At 38.3% G+C, this 13,887-nt stretch overlaps 1 protein-coding gene across 2 annotated transcripts in view; it reads right to left on the reverse strand.

Moving 5' to 3' along the window:
• Window positions 1-1,046: 1,046 nt before the first annotated feature.
• ATP7B (ATPase copper transporting beta) overlaps window positions 1,047-13,887 on the reverse strand; it is a 79,324-nt gene continuing 66,483 nt past the window's right edge. For both annotated transcript variants that reach the window (XM_063428845.1, XM_063428839.1), the window contains 6 exons: window positions 12,358-12,504; window positions 11,025-11,167; window positions 10,423-10,626; window positions 7,481-7,598; window positions 5,315-5,417; window positions 1,047-2,061 (listed from right to left, as the gene is read on the reverse strand). In XM_063428845.1, coding sequence (XP_063284915.1) covers window positions 1,797-2,061; window positions 5,315-5,417; window positions 7,481-7,598; window positions 10,423-10,626; window positions 11,025-11,167; window positions 12,358-12,504 — 980 coding nt within the window. In that variant the 3' untranslated portion in view covers window positions 1,047-1,796. The remainder of the gene's footprint in view (window positions 2,062-5,314; window positions 5,418-7,480; window positions 7,599-10,422; window positions 10,627-11,024; window positions 11,168-12,357; window positions 12,505-13,887) is intronic.

A 13,887-nucleotide genomic window follows, 5' to 3' on the forward strand; every position in this document is an offset into this window, starting at 1 on the left:
TGAGTCCGCTCAGCAGGTTCAACACGCTGTTTGTCTAAAAGATTTGTGTAAACTATTTTGATTTGCTGCTCTTGTTGAGAAGGATACCCTTGTCAACATTTGTTTAGAAGGGTCTCTGACCAGTCTCCATTTCTTACCTATTGATTGCAGAGTGGAATTTGGAATGTCAGGTGCTAGATTTGAAACACACTAGCATTATGAATAAGGTGTAATTCTGGAGCAAAGGTTATAGGCAGAGCAATCAGAAAGAATGGCTACACAATACAAATTTACAATAATAACAGAAACCATGGTTATCCCCGTCTAAATAGCAATAATTAACATATTTTACCAGTCAGACTACAATGGGATTTGTTACATTTCGAGTATGTTAGTTCATTTTATTCTCATACTCTGTGGGCACATATTCACATATGTATGATAAAAAAAAATAATGCATGATATAGTGCAAATTGCATTGTGCAAGTAAACATATCATTTAAGCATAAAACAAAAAAATTCCAAAAAGTATAAATAAACAAGGTATGACATGTTGAACATATAAACCGTTAAAAGGCACATTTATAAAAAAAAAAATTAAAAATGTAAATTGATTTTGATATCAGCTAAATGCCATTTGTCCCTTCCAGTCTTTTCTAAATACATAGACTTTAGACATGATCCTTTTCCTTGCTCACGAAGGCAGCAAGTGTGTCCATTGCACTGTTGTGCAACTTCACTGACGAAGGTCAATTCTATGTAACTGCAACACATTCACGACCAGGATCAGCACAGCATAAATATGAATTAAGCAACTGCTCAGGCAAAAAAATTCCAGATAACTCTGTACAAACTACCAATGCCATGTAAAAGACAATTAAATTAAGCAGGTTGGAGAAAGCACATAAGTCACAGATTTTTTGCGTATTAATGACACAGTAGTAATGGTCCATTCATTATCTTATCACTAAAAATGAAAGCACATCTAAAATGATTTCATCTTTACAAAAAACTTTAAATTATTATACTTTCACAATTATTCAAATTATATATATATATATTTTTAACATTTTGGTACCTTATAAAGTGTAACATCTCCTTACACCACTCTACGTCAGCATCTGCAGTTACAATCTTCAAATATCAGATCTTAATTTTGCACTGATAAACATATCAAATAAGGTTGCTCAGAGAATCCATCTTACTTATACACTAGACTACATCTGAGTTACTGATAGAAATATAGCCAAACATTTATATGATATTGCTTGCTTTGTGTTCTATGTACACGGAATATATTTATAGTGAATTACCAGTTACAGGATCTATTAAAACCCAAGTGGCCGTGGCCTTATTTTTTGGTAATTTTGGTATAAAAAATTAATATCAGAAAACAGTAACTGTGCATTATACAAAAAAAGAAAATTTGTGTTTCAAAGCAGCTAGTTTCTTTTTAAAGTTGGCAATGCTACCTCCCCGTTCATGCCTCAGTTAGCTCTAACTAAACCCTGTAGTGAAGATTACCTGTGTTCCCTTAGCGACACAGAGAATAAAAGGATCACAACTCTGATGGTAAACTGTGGCTAAAGATGCATTACAATGGTCCAAATGACAGTGTGATGACATACACCATATTCTGCAATTAACTTGCATCCCAGCTGCCTGCTGTGGCCAATCAGAATTCTGCTACTGAAAATTAACCGGTACCATTGGTTTGTTAAGGTAGTCATAAGAACATGGCTGTTTTCAAAGTCTCTGTGCTTGTGGCTTGAAGTGGTACTTTACATTGAATAGTTTTTCTTACTCTTGACAGTTATTCATATATGATGGTCTTCATCTGTTTCATTGACGAGCAGAGACCACTCATCATGTCGCTCTCTTACCAGGGAGTTCTGCCGAGAATGTTTGTTTGGAGAAAGAGGTGACATAGAAACGTGGCTGATTTCATCCCGGGTGTTCGTTTTTGGTAGTTCTCGTTTCCGGTCATCCATGCCAATGTGAACACTTATCTGTGAGGGCGTAAGAGGTTTCATGCACCCCTGGGCTCGGGCCTCATATTGGTCCTGGTCCGGCTTATTGTAGCTAAACAGAAATAGTAAGGCACATTAGAAAGTAAAATATATTCGCACACTCTCCCTTCCCCCCACACCCACACACACTACGTTTATGTAGAAATGTGGTTTTAAAATCACTAAGGTAAAAAATATTTAAATGACATCTGTCACCTCAAAAAGAAAAGAAATACAATTATTTAAATTAAGTATATGTAAAAAAAAAATAAAAGGAGAAAAACCCATCTCTACCTTTAGTATATGACAGCCATATACATACACCTTGGGTCAGACAGTTTTTGAAACCCAGAAGCATATACTTCATTTAAAAAAAAAAAAAAATCTATTTCCTTTCAAATCTTGATGAATTAAATTTGTGCCAAGAACTGCAGCCGACGGCACGCCTGACACCTGACTGGCAGGGACACCACCAGCCCCAACCAAAACCCACTGGAGGGACTCACTGATCCAGCAGCCCTAGGCTGCAAAGTTGCAGAGTTGCAAAGTTGTATTGATATGATTTTGTTTACCTGTTTTTGCCGTATGTTTTTACTTATTTTTGTTTATTACTGTAGAATCACTCATACGAGGATACGATCTTTGGCCTGGGTCACCTAGGAATATAGAGACCGGGCTCACTATAACACAACCAGGCATTTATGAAGCAATGCCATCTATGGCCCTAGTCCAGTTCCATACAGTCACACATAATCAGTCACCGAATCGTAAACACCCCCCCCCCCCACTACCCCCTTGGTTAGGGGCAACACCTCCACCGAGAGGTCAGCCATGCACGAAGGTAGTCACCCCCCCCCCTAAAATGAGGAGGGCAGCACTCACACTACCGACACCCTAGTGCAGAAACCGCTTGATCTAACTCAAGACCTGTACATGGTCCCAAGCTTGCTCACACATGAGCAAATACAACCGACTCATAAACCCCTACATTGCCCTAGGAAAGTGCACCACTTGTACCACCCGCTCTGGGCTCGAACAGACATCACCAGTGTACCATGCACCATACTCAACAGAAGCCCCCTAAGGACCCACTCATGATATACTTAAACAAAAAATGTGCATAATCACAATCACTGTATATGTGTAATAAGTACAATATCACTCTGTTTATTTTTCTAAAGTGACGGATATGCATATGTGTAATGCAATGCACAACAAAAAAAAAATTACAAAAAAAAAAATAGTTTTCAGGTGACAGTTGTCCTTTAATAAGCGGCAATTTGTATTTATACTGTAATGCATGGACAATGCACATTAGCTCTCATTTTAAAAGAGGATTTAGGCCAAAGCCAATATATATCGCAGGCCAGGCCAATTACTGTAGCCATAGTGTATATTTAACCATTGCCTTCACCGTTCATGTATGGACAGCCAGAGAACATACGCCCAGGTCTATATACAGCTTTATAGTTAATTTTTAATTAATGATGCAATATGAAGTACAGCAGAAGTAGAATGTAAGAGAAGGTCATGACAGATTATTGAGGTATACTTTAGAAAAATAGAATGTTCATAGATTTGCTAAAATACTGGATTAGGAAGATGACCGACTCATAGGGGAAGGAGTGATGGGAAGAGAGAAATTAAAATAGGAGAGGGAGAATGGAGATCTAAAATAAAGAGTGTGTGACTGAGAATCTACTCAAGTACTGACCAGGAGAGTTGGAGACAGGGAGCAAGGGAGATAAACTACTGATGTCTTGGACCTGGAAGATCACAGACACTAGATAGTTGCCCGGGATTCTAGCGCTGATTGCGTGTTAAGAGGTCAGGCTACTGTTTAGATAAGAAGCTTGTGAAACATGATAAACATTGCTTGACAAAAGAGCTGTTCCTTGTACTAAAGATACAGTTGATGCGCCTGTAACAGGAAATTAATAGGATCTAAAAAATAAATAACTCAATCCCAAACAATACAAACTTTTTTTTACTCAATCATTCATTGGATTTTTTGCGTTGTCTGCTGATCAATTTTATCCCATAACTCTAATTCCATAATTTTTGGAAACTGTCTGATAAAAAGTCTTCAATTTATAAATTGGTGGTTTAATAGGAGCTTGGAGCTTCAAATTCAAATGTAAGATGCACTGCCACGTTTGTATACTGCATAATAAGTCATTCTAATTGCCTAGTACAGTAGTTTCAAAATCTAGCACTAGAGGGAGACAGAACATAATTTACTGTATATATTCCCATAACATTTTGGAAGTACTGTATTTGGAAATTAATAACATAAAGACTAAGGAAATAACTAGACGGGCATTTGTTTATGGTATAATTCAGCCATTTGAATGGCACATTGGAAGAATTACATAATTAATTAATCACTGAAGACTGAAATGCTTCCATGGGCATTTGGTTCGTTAGTTCATTAATGTAAATTAATTCAATTTTATTTAGGGCATCATCTAATAAAAAGCTAAAAACAAAGGGATTCTCGTAATTTTTATCTTTCAACTGCTTAGATAGCTCCCTATTTTAGCATCCTTATCTAGGATTGCCATATTTAAAGATACCAAATGAAGGAGCTATTTACTAAACAGCTCCCCAATTTGGTATCCCTAAACATTGTCAAACCCACAAAGGGGTTTCAAAGTATTGGACTTATCTACTGAAAGATTTTGGAAATTCTGAAGTGAACATATTGGCCAGATGTCGGCCAAACCAAATCAACTAACGGACGAAATTCATTTTGAATTTCAAAATTATTTTTTTGTTTGTCTGAATGCAAGTCTAGAAATATCACATTTCTATAGATTTTGTGCAGCCATCACAGAGGCTATATTTTAAGCCACTGTTGACGGCTCAAAATTAATATTGTTGAGGCTCTATAACTTCATTATTTTTTTATAGTAAGTGCTATAGAAGGTTTTTACTTTTTTATGATTTGAAGGTTTGCTATTCAGTTTCTAACTTTCATAATAAAGATGCATCTGAACTATGCTTCAATTTTATCTTCTCTATTTATCATTAGTACTTTTATGGACTTCAAGAGGGTATGTATAAAGAATAAATTGTAAGACAAGCTCTGAACAGTGAAATGAATCCATGGAATTCGAAGATATTTTTCTGATGATTGAGTTCGTCCACCCATTGTAAAGTGCTGCGGCATTTGATGGCGCTATATAAATAACATAATAATAATAATAATAATAATTTCTACAATCACTTCTGAAGCTTGTTCATGTTTTTTGTTTGATTTTGCAACAAAGATTCAGAATGTGTACAAGATGATGGGAAGGAAGGAATTAATACATGGGCCATACCATTTTAGCTGTAATGAAGATAAAACAACAGACACAGAGGATGCTGCCATTGCTGCCGATCCCATCCATGGCTGCAACACCAACCCCAGAGGCATAAAGGCTCCTTGTAAAGATAGACGGTAGAGACAGAATTATTAGTGATTGTTAAGAAGAATATGATCTACGTCTACATGGAAAATAACAAGAATTGCCTAAATTTTACAGCATTTAATTGTGCATACTTCTCTACATTGGACAAATATACTCATCAGATAACAATTGGTTAAGTATTATATCTATTAAGCAGTCTGATTCTCTCTGTGCGAGTATTCATTGTACACTTGTACAAGAACATATTTTTTGGATGATGTGTTGATGATACTGGTGTAAAGGCTGTTTTTTTATAAATTACTAAAAGGTGGCGGCCCTTATAATATTGATTGAGTGGGAGCTAAGTTTGAGATGCTCGGTTCCATAATAAAGCCAATACAGCGAAGTTTAAAGTTATATCTGTTAAGAGTCTTGAACAATTTTCTTACCCATCCCACAGCTCACCCTGCCCATACATTGCCTATTTGTACCTAAACAATCATTGATATTGAGTAAATCCTGGAGAGGCAACAATCTGGAAAACTACTGTAGTCTTGGTACCAACTAATCTATAGTGTTGAGAATCCATGTCCCCATGTCGCGATTTGGATAATATCATGCAAACCTCCCTTACCAGTTATTGTTAGCTAGGAAAACTAGATCCTGTTATCAACCAACCCACAGTGGGATTAAACGTTACTATCAGTGTAGTCAGTCAGTGAACCCACAGCCTAGACTAGAGAACCCTCCCTATTCTGCAACCATCAAACCTCTAGACTGGAGAAACCTTGTAATCAATAAAGTTTAATCCCACTGTGAGTTGGTTATCAGTGTAGTCATCAAACCCAAAGCCTAGAGAACTCTGCATACTCTGCAACCATCAAACCTCTAGACTGGAGAACCCTTGTAATTAACTAACTCACAGCATGAAGACACCTCAATATCAATGCAGCCAGACAATCCACAATGTAGAGAACTCTGAACATTATATTCTGTAACCATCAAACTTCTAACCTGCAGGACCCCTGCTACCCTGTACTCAACCCAGAGCAGGAAGAAACTTTAGTATCAATAATGCCAGTCTATCCACATGGTAAACACCCTGCATATTCTGAAAATATCAAATATATAAAATATGTAAAAGCCCCATTATCCCAGTAAACAGTCAGCACACAGAATGAATAAACCTCATTACGAATGTAGCCAGTGTATCCACATGCCACACAGTAAAGAACCCTGAATATTATGAGACCTTTAAACCTTCATTATCCCTGCAACCAACATGCAGCATGAAGACTTCTCATTATCAATATAGTCATTCAAGCCACATCACCGACTCTGTACATTCTGTAATCATCAAACCTCCAGACTGGAGAACCCTCATTATCCCCTAGCCAACCAATTAAAGCATGGAGATACCTCATAATCGATATAGTCAATCTGTATCACCAAATCCCCTGCACATTCTGTAGCCATCAAATCTCCAGACTGGAGAACCCTCATTATCCCCTAACCAGCCAACACACAGCATGAAGAAACCTCATTATCAATATAGTCAGTTGATATTACCAAAAACTCTGCACATTCTGTAACCATCAAACCTCGAGTCTGGAGAACCCTATTAATCTCCTAACCAGCCAACAAACAGCATGAAGAAACCTCATTATCGATATAGTCAATCTGTATCACCAATAACTCTGTACATCCTGTAGCCATCAAACCTCCAGACTGGAGAACCCTCATTATCCCCTAACCCAGCCAACACACAGCATGGAGATACCTCATAATCGATATAGTCAATCTGTATTACCAAAAACTCTGCACATTCTGTAACCATCAAACATCCAGTCTGGAGAAGTCTCATTATTCCCTAACCTGCCAACATACAGCATGGAGAAACCTCATTATCGATATAGTCAATCCATATCACCCAAAACTCTGCACATTCTGTAACCATCAAACATCCAGTCAGGAGAACCCTTGTTATCCCAGCAACCAGCCACTTCACAGCTCAAAACATTACATTGGCTAGTGATAGTTTGTGTGATTGAAATATACAGTGAGTATACATGCAACTGAAAATACCAGATAACATACCTGCTGCTATAGGTACTCCAACAAGATTGTATATTAAGGCAAAAAGAAAGTTTATTCGTATCCTTCTGACTGTCCTCTTTGAAAGATGAATACTGGCGACAACATCAAGTAAATCGTTCTGTAAGTAGGAAAATAAATCTGATTACTATGCAGGCATTGCAATCAATAATTTCTCATTTCAGATTTCTCCTTTAATGTTAAAATCAGAATATATTTTCCAAGTAAATCAATGTCGAACTTATTTATAGACGAGGAACAAGAAAAACATTAACCACAACATGACTTTTCCATTGGCATCTTAGCAAGATACTGTCATGCTTTATTTGACAATTGACATGTCCTAGCTTGGCTGGTTGGCTGGCTGACAATAATAGGGGTTGTTACATTTTAAGCCATCATTACGTTTAGCTTTTTTTTACCTTATCAAACTAATTGATTCCGGCATTTGATTTCAAGTTGATGAAAAATTATGGGTGAAATGGAGAATATACATATCTAAACCAATTTTGCGTCCCTCATTTGTTACCTAACAATAATACTGATTAATCAGAATTAAAGCATCTTTAACCGCATTAACAAGATTAACTAAGCTCTTTGACATTGGCTTCAATTTAATGTGTTTGTATAAGCTTTTGAAATGATTTAATATTTTGGATAAAGTTAAAAAAATTTATTTCCTAAATATTAAAAAATTTATGTATAAAAAAATATAAAAAAAGTTAAAATATTCTAAATTTTTCATAATAATTAATAATTTTTAAAGGTTTTTTTTTTGTAAATTCTTGATTTTTGATTGTGCAGATGGTTACAAGATTTAAACTGACGCCACAACAGCGTATTTCAAGCTGCATAAAAGATAAACAGTGGCATGATAATTCGCACATTTTTATATTTGCATGCTTAACTGAACAGTTAGCTTTTCAGAGTAGGATGATGAAATAAAATAAAATAAAGATGCTAGATGCTTAAAGGACCACTCTAGGCACCCAGACCACTTCAGCTTAATGAGGTGGTCTGGGTGCCAGGTCCTTCTAGGGTTAACCCATTTTTTCATAAACATAGCAGTTTCAGAGAAACTGCTATGTTTATGAATGGGTTAAGCCTTCCCCCTATGTCCTCTAGTGGCTGTCTCATTGACAGCCGCTAGAGGCGCTTGCGTGCTTCTCACTGTGATTTTCACAGTGAGAGCACGCCAGCGTCCATAGGAAAGCATTATGAATGTGACCGGCTGAATGCGCGCGCAGCTCTTGCCGCGCGTGCGCATTCAGCCGACGGGGAGGAGAAGAGGAGGATCGGAGGAGGAGAGCAGGAGGAGATCTCTCCGCCCAGCGCTGGAAAAAGGTAAGATTTAACCCCTTTCCCCTTTCCAGAGCCGGGCGGGAGGGGGTCCCTGAGGGTGGGGGCACCCTCAGGGCACTCTAGTGCCAGGAAAACGAGTATGCTTTCCTGGCACTAGAGTGGTCCTTTAACCTTGCTAGTTCACCTATGCTAGAGTCGATACAGTGTGAGCACGTTTTGTAGCAGAGCAGTATCTAGTTATGAAATAATGCATAGAAACGTTAAGCTATGAGTAGTTAGGCTAAGAGGCATTGTATTATAAACAGTGCTAAAACTTGCCTATATTATAGAGTAACATCACTAGTCTCTCTATACAGGATTGTCCTGTGGCACAACGGATTATTACTAAGTTCTAAACCACTGGGAACAAGTGTAGCCATTGATATCATGTTGATCACAGATGAATGCTGGCATGGGTGTATAGTCTGCATAGGGTATGCATGAGACATCTGAGTCTGGGTGCTTCGTTATTATGAGTGCTCGGAACAGTCCAGGCTAAGAATACCCGTTTAGGGCGGCATAATGGGTGCCTCAGCCAATACCTAGTGCTGGTAAGTCCCGGATTTTGTCTCTGTCTCTCCATTGTCGCCCCTTGGCTTGCTGGCGCTACTGCTGGGGCCGGGTCCGGCGTTACCTCATGGAGTATGTTGCCGCGCAGTCATTTGTGTTGCATTGTTTTTTGTGTAGAGTCGATTCTTGCTGCGCTGGATGCCGAGGTGTTGGACAGGTGAGGTACTGGTTTGCGTCATTTTGCTTTGTAATCCCGGGTGTTTTAATTTGCGGGTGGAAGAGTGCCCCCGTTATGCCTGCCGCCATTTCTGGGCCTGCTGGTATCTATATTGCCGGACAGCCATTTTAGAAGCTCGTGGTGTCTGCTTATAGCAGCTGCATTGTGCTGCAGGCCGTATCCACTTGGTCACCAGTGACTCTGCTTGGCGGTAGGTCGCTCCTCTGCTCAGCAGGGTTTTCTTGAAGCTTGTGCATAGGCAGTCGAATGTCTCCAGAGGGGACCGGTGTGGCTGGGTGTTCCGCGCTCTGTGTGTATGCTGGGCGGCGATCTTGGTTTTGCCCTGTGGGTCAGTTGCCCCAATATGGCTTGTGGCTGGATCGGCTCCTTGCCTTCCTGACCGTTGTGTTCAGTGGGGACCAAGATATCCCCCGCCGGTCCAAAGGGGGAAGGGTAGCTCGAAGAGTAGTCGCTTAAGGGCTCTCGCGCCGAGGAGAACGGCCGCCTCTCCCCGGCTTCAGCCGCAGTATTATTTGTGTTATTTTAAATGGTTATTCTAAATGTTGAAATAATTTGAAACGCTTATCCAAAATTATTAAATCGGTGCCATATGGCTTGATTTAATATTTTGGATATGTTTTCAAATAATTTACTAATTTGAAAAAGGTTTAAATATTTAGATTTTTTTTTATATATATCTTTTATATATGATTTTTTTTTTATATTTTAAGTTTATCAAAAAATATTACATTTGAAAAGCTTATCCAAAAATATTAAATTTAGGTCATAATTGAGCAGCTGATAAATAGATACCATCATTACCCAACTCAATGGTACTCAATAAAGTTATTGGCTGCAGCGAGGTGTGAAAACATACTCTGATCAGCACAATGTCAGCAGCCTCGATGGCCACATCAGTTCCAGTTCCGATGGCGATACCAATGTCCGCTTTGACCAATGCTGGGGAGTCATTAACGCCATCTCCCACCATCGCCACTCTCTTCCCTTGAGTCTGCAGTGCTTGGACCTTGGCAACTTTATGGGAAGGAAGCACTTCTGCAAAAACCTTTTCTATTCCAACCTGCAAGAACATAACCAAAAATAAACTAAATAAATACATAAAAATGCGGTGCAAACTGAATCATGCAGAATTTCATAAAGTGAGTGACTTTAATACTGTATTCACAGACAGGATGCAGGTGACGATAGTATCGATGATTTATCTATTGATGGGACACAGAAACAGATTTACAGGGAAGATTCTGCCAGTGATATATCTACTGAACGGACTGAAAGGATACAGTGAAACAGAATAAACAGAATATTAAACCGCATGCCATTTCCATTTAATATTTCATTTCCAGCTTTAGCATAACACAAGGTACACAAAGGATTACTTAGTCCAAACACTATTAATGTGTGTTTTAAAAACTGATATGTTGTTATATTTGTAGCTGTCTTAAATAGACAAACACCTACCTGGGTGGCAATTGCTTTGGCAGTCTTCCTGTTATCCCCTGTAAGCAGAACCACATCCACACCCATAGCTTTTAGTGTGTGCACAGCCAGGGCAGCCTCCTGTTTCACCGTGTCGGCTATAGCGATCATTCCACACAGCTCACCTACGGAAGAACATATATTAAATTTAAATAACCTAAAAAACGTGTTCACATAATAACAATACTTAATGGCCGTACAATTACTATTATTTATATAGCACCAAAGTATTCCCCAGAGCTATACAAGGTAAACAAGAATTTTTTTAAATTCTAATAAGAAACGTATGACACACGGGAACACTATGTAAAAAGGGTCCGGTCCGAACGAACTCACACACTAATGAAAATAATGAAAGTGTTGTAGCAGTAATATTTCCAGTGTATCCTGGATACATGATGCTTAAATTTTTAAACCAACCTAATGATACTCACTGAAAGGTTAACAAAAACCTACAAACCAGAGGCTTTAATAAGTACGACAGTTGGTGGGTGCACTAACCAACTGACTTATTTATTTCCCTCCCTATCCAAAATCTATGTTGTGTAAGAAATCAACTAAATAGTTAGATTACTATAAAGAGAGCGCCTTCAAGAATTTGAACGCTGGAGTTCCACTAGCTCTTGCAAATAGACATGCTTTTCCTGGAATATGAAACGCTCTATCCCCACAGCAGAGAATTGAGCAGTGAGACTGCAGGGGCATGATCTATACCAGGGCTGGGCAAATTGTAGATCCAGAGATTTTCTAGAACTCCAACTGCCATAACACTTCGCAGACCTTTAGAATGACAAAGCATCACAGAGGCTGGAGGTCTGCTATATCTCGGACGCTACAGTTTGCCCAGCCCTAGTCTATACGCTAAAACTGCTTCCTTAAGCTATAGTTGTTTTGGTACTTACAGTGTCCCTTTAAAGAGGCAACCGCTACAAACATACTAGTCTTGTAAATCATTCCACAAGATCTTTAAGCTATGGCTCAGTGATCCCCTCCTCAATCATTCCTTTAATGGTTTTATGCTTCCTGTCTTCTAATTGTATCCTTTCATTAATTGGTTGTTACCCCTATATCTGTAAGTCTTTTCGGTTTTAGAACTAGTGCTCTTTTCTCATAAATTTCTGACTAAGCTTTCACTCTAAAAAAAATTTAAAAAATGAAATAAAGAATTTAAAATAAATAAAAACTAATCTTAAAGATGGTAAACTCTCTGCTTACCCAAGGTATGATTTAAATATATTGCAACACTATATAGCTGACAAAGCTACTTTACTTAGTATTTATACCATCTCTATGGGAAAATAAAATAATGTAATACCATCTATTGCTACCAGTACAGCTGTCTGCCCCTTCATCTCATGGCCGGTCATTGCTTCGTTAACATCAGTAGAGATAAAGAATCCATTGCGTCTCATCCATTCTCGGTTTCCAATTAGTACGGAGTGAGCTTGTGGGGCTACTGCACCTGCAATACACAGACAAGAGATACTATAATGTGGTCTGTATATAGTTACACATGTAAATGACCTATAGGTAAGTGGCTACAGAGTTAGATACTTTTTCTCCAGGGTGCAAAAAAGTAAATCAAACAATTATCAAATCATAATGGGAACATCTATAAAGAGTGCAACTAAACTAGCAATTCCTTTTGGCTACCGCACACAGTTTTACATTTTTTGATTTTTATTATTTACCTAATTTATTTCTGTAATGGTTTAGAATGGTTTAGTGTTTTATTAAACTACTGTTTTTGGTTGTAGCAGCATTGCCCCTGTTAAAAATAGACCCATAAATAACGAAAATTTAGGATAAACTCACCTTGGAACCCTCGCTACAGCCAGGTCTTCCTGCACATGATCCTCCTCCACTGATGGAGGATGGAATGAGGGAAAGATTTGGGCAGCACAGAATTAACATTAGCCATCCCCAGATGCTGGTTCCAGGTTAGTTAAAGATGCTGACGGAGGTGGAGCTACACACCTCCGGCAGCAAAGTTCTTTAATTCTACATGCACAGTGTGTTTATAGTGACACACTGCACATACAGACTCTAAGAACCAAGATCATTTAAATATTATTTATTGAAGTGATCCTGGTGCTTGGGGTAACCCTTTAAGGTCAGTACTAAGATTAATAGGACATGCATCACTTTGAGACAACTGTCTCATTCAAAAACTCTTGACAGTTGACAAAAATAGGTAAATTATTTTTTTCTTCATTTTTACCCGTTTCTTCTTTTTATGTTTTCCACACTCACTCACAGGGGATGCTAGTATAACTAATCAACGTACTATCCCTAGGAATACTGGAAAAGTGCATTGGCAGTGCCTAAGAGTGTTACACATGTGCAGTTGAAAGATCTCTTCACCTAGTATCCAAGGGGACACAAGATAGAGAGGGAGTCTGGTCAGTGTGATCATGCAGAGCAGGCTCTGGTGTCCAATGTATCTGTCCTGCTGCTGCATAATCATTTCCAGTTTCTGTTATTAGTGGACAGACTCGTTCAAAACTTAGATGGATGGGTGGGGGCAGATGCTAAAGAAAACTCCCTAGCTGGGAGGTATGCTCAACACTGCAATCTGACCAAGTTTATAAACATTTACTAAATACTTTTCAAAAGTTGTATTGCTTTATTTTGATTTGTATATTTGATATTGTCAGGATTACTAAACAATCCAACACAGTGTATAAACGATGATAAAGATAACTGTAAAGCAGTCCTTAGAATGGCCGCGTTTTACATAGGTTAGACAGAGAACAGTCAGGGACAAGCCAAAGTCAGAAACCAGAAATCAGGGAAGTGAGGTACAAGCACTAGGAGCCTGTTTATATTGTGGCTCTTTCATTTT

The sequence above is a fragment of the Pelobates fuscus genome, chromosome 1 (genome assembly GCF_036172605.1).
Source record: "Pelobates fuscus isolate aPelFus1 chromosome 1, aPelFus1.pri, whole genome shotgun sequence".
Lineage (NCBI taxonomy): Eukaryota > Metazoa > Chordata > Amphibia > Anura > Pelobatidae > Pelobates > Pelobates fuscus.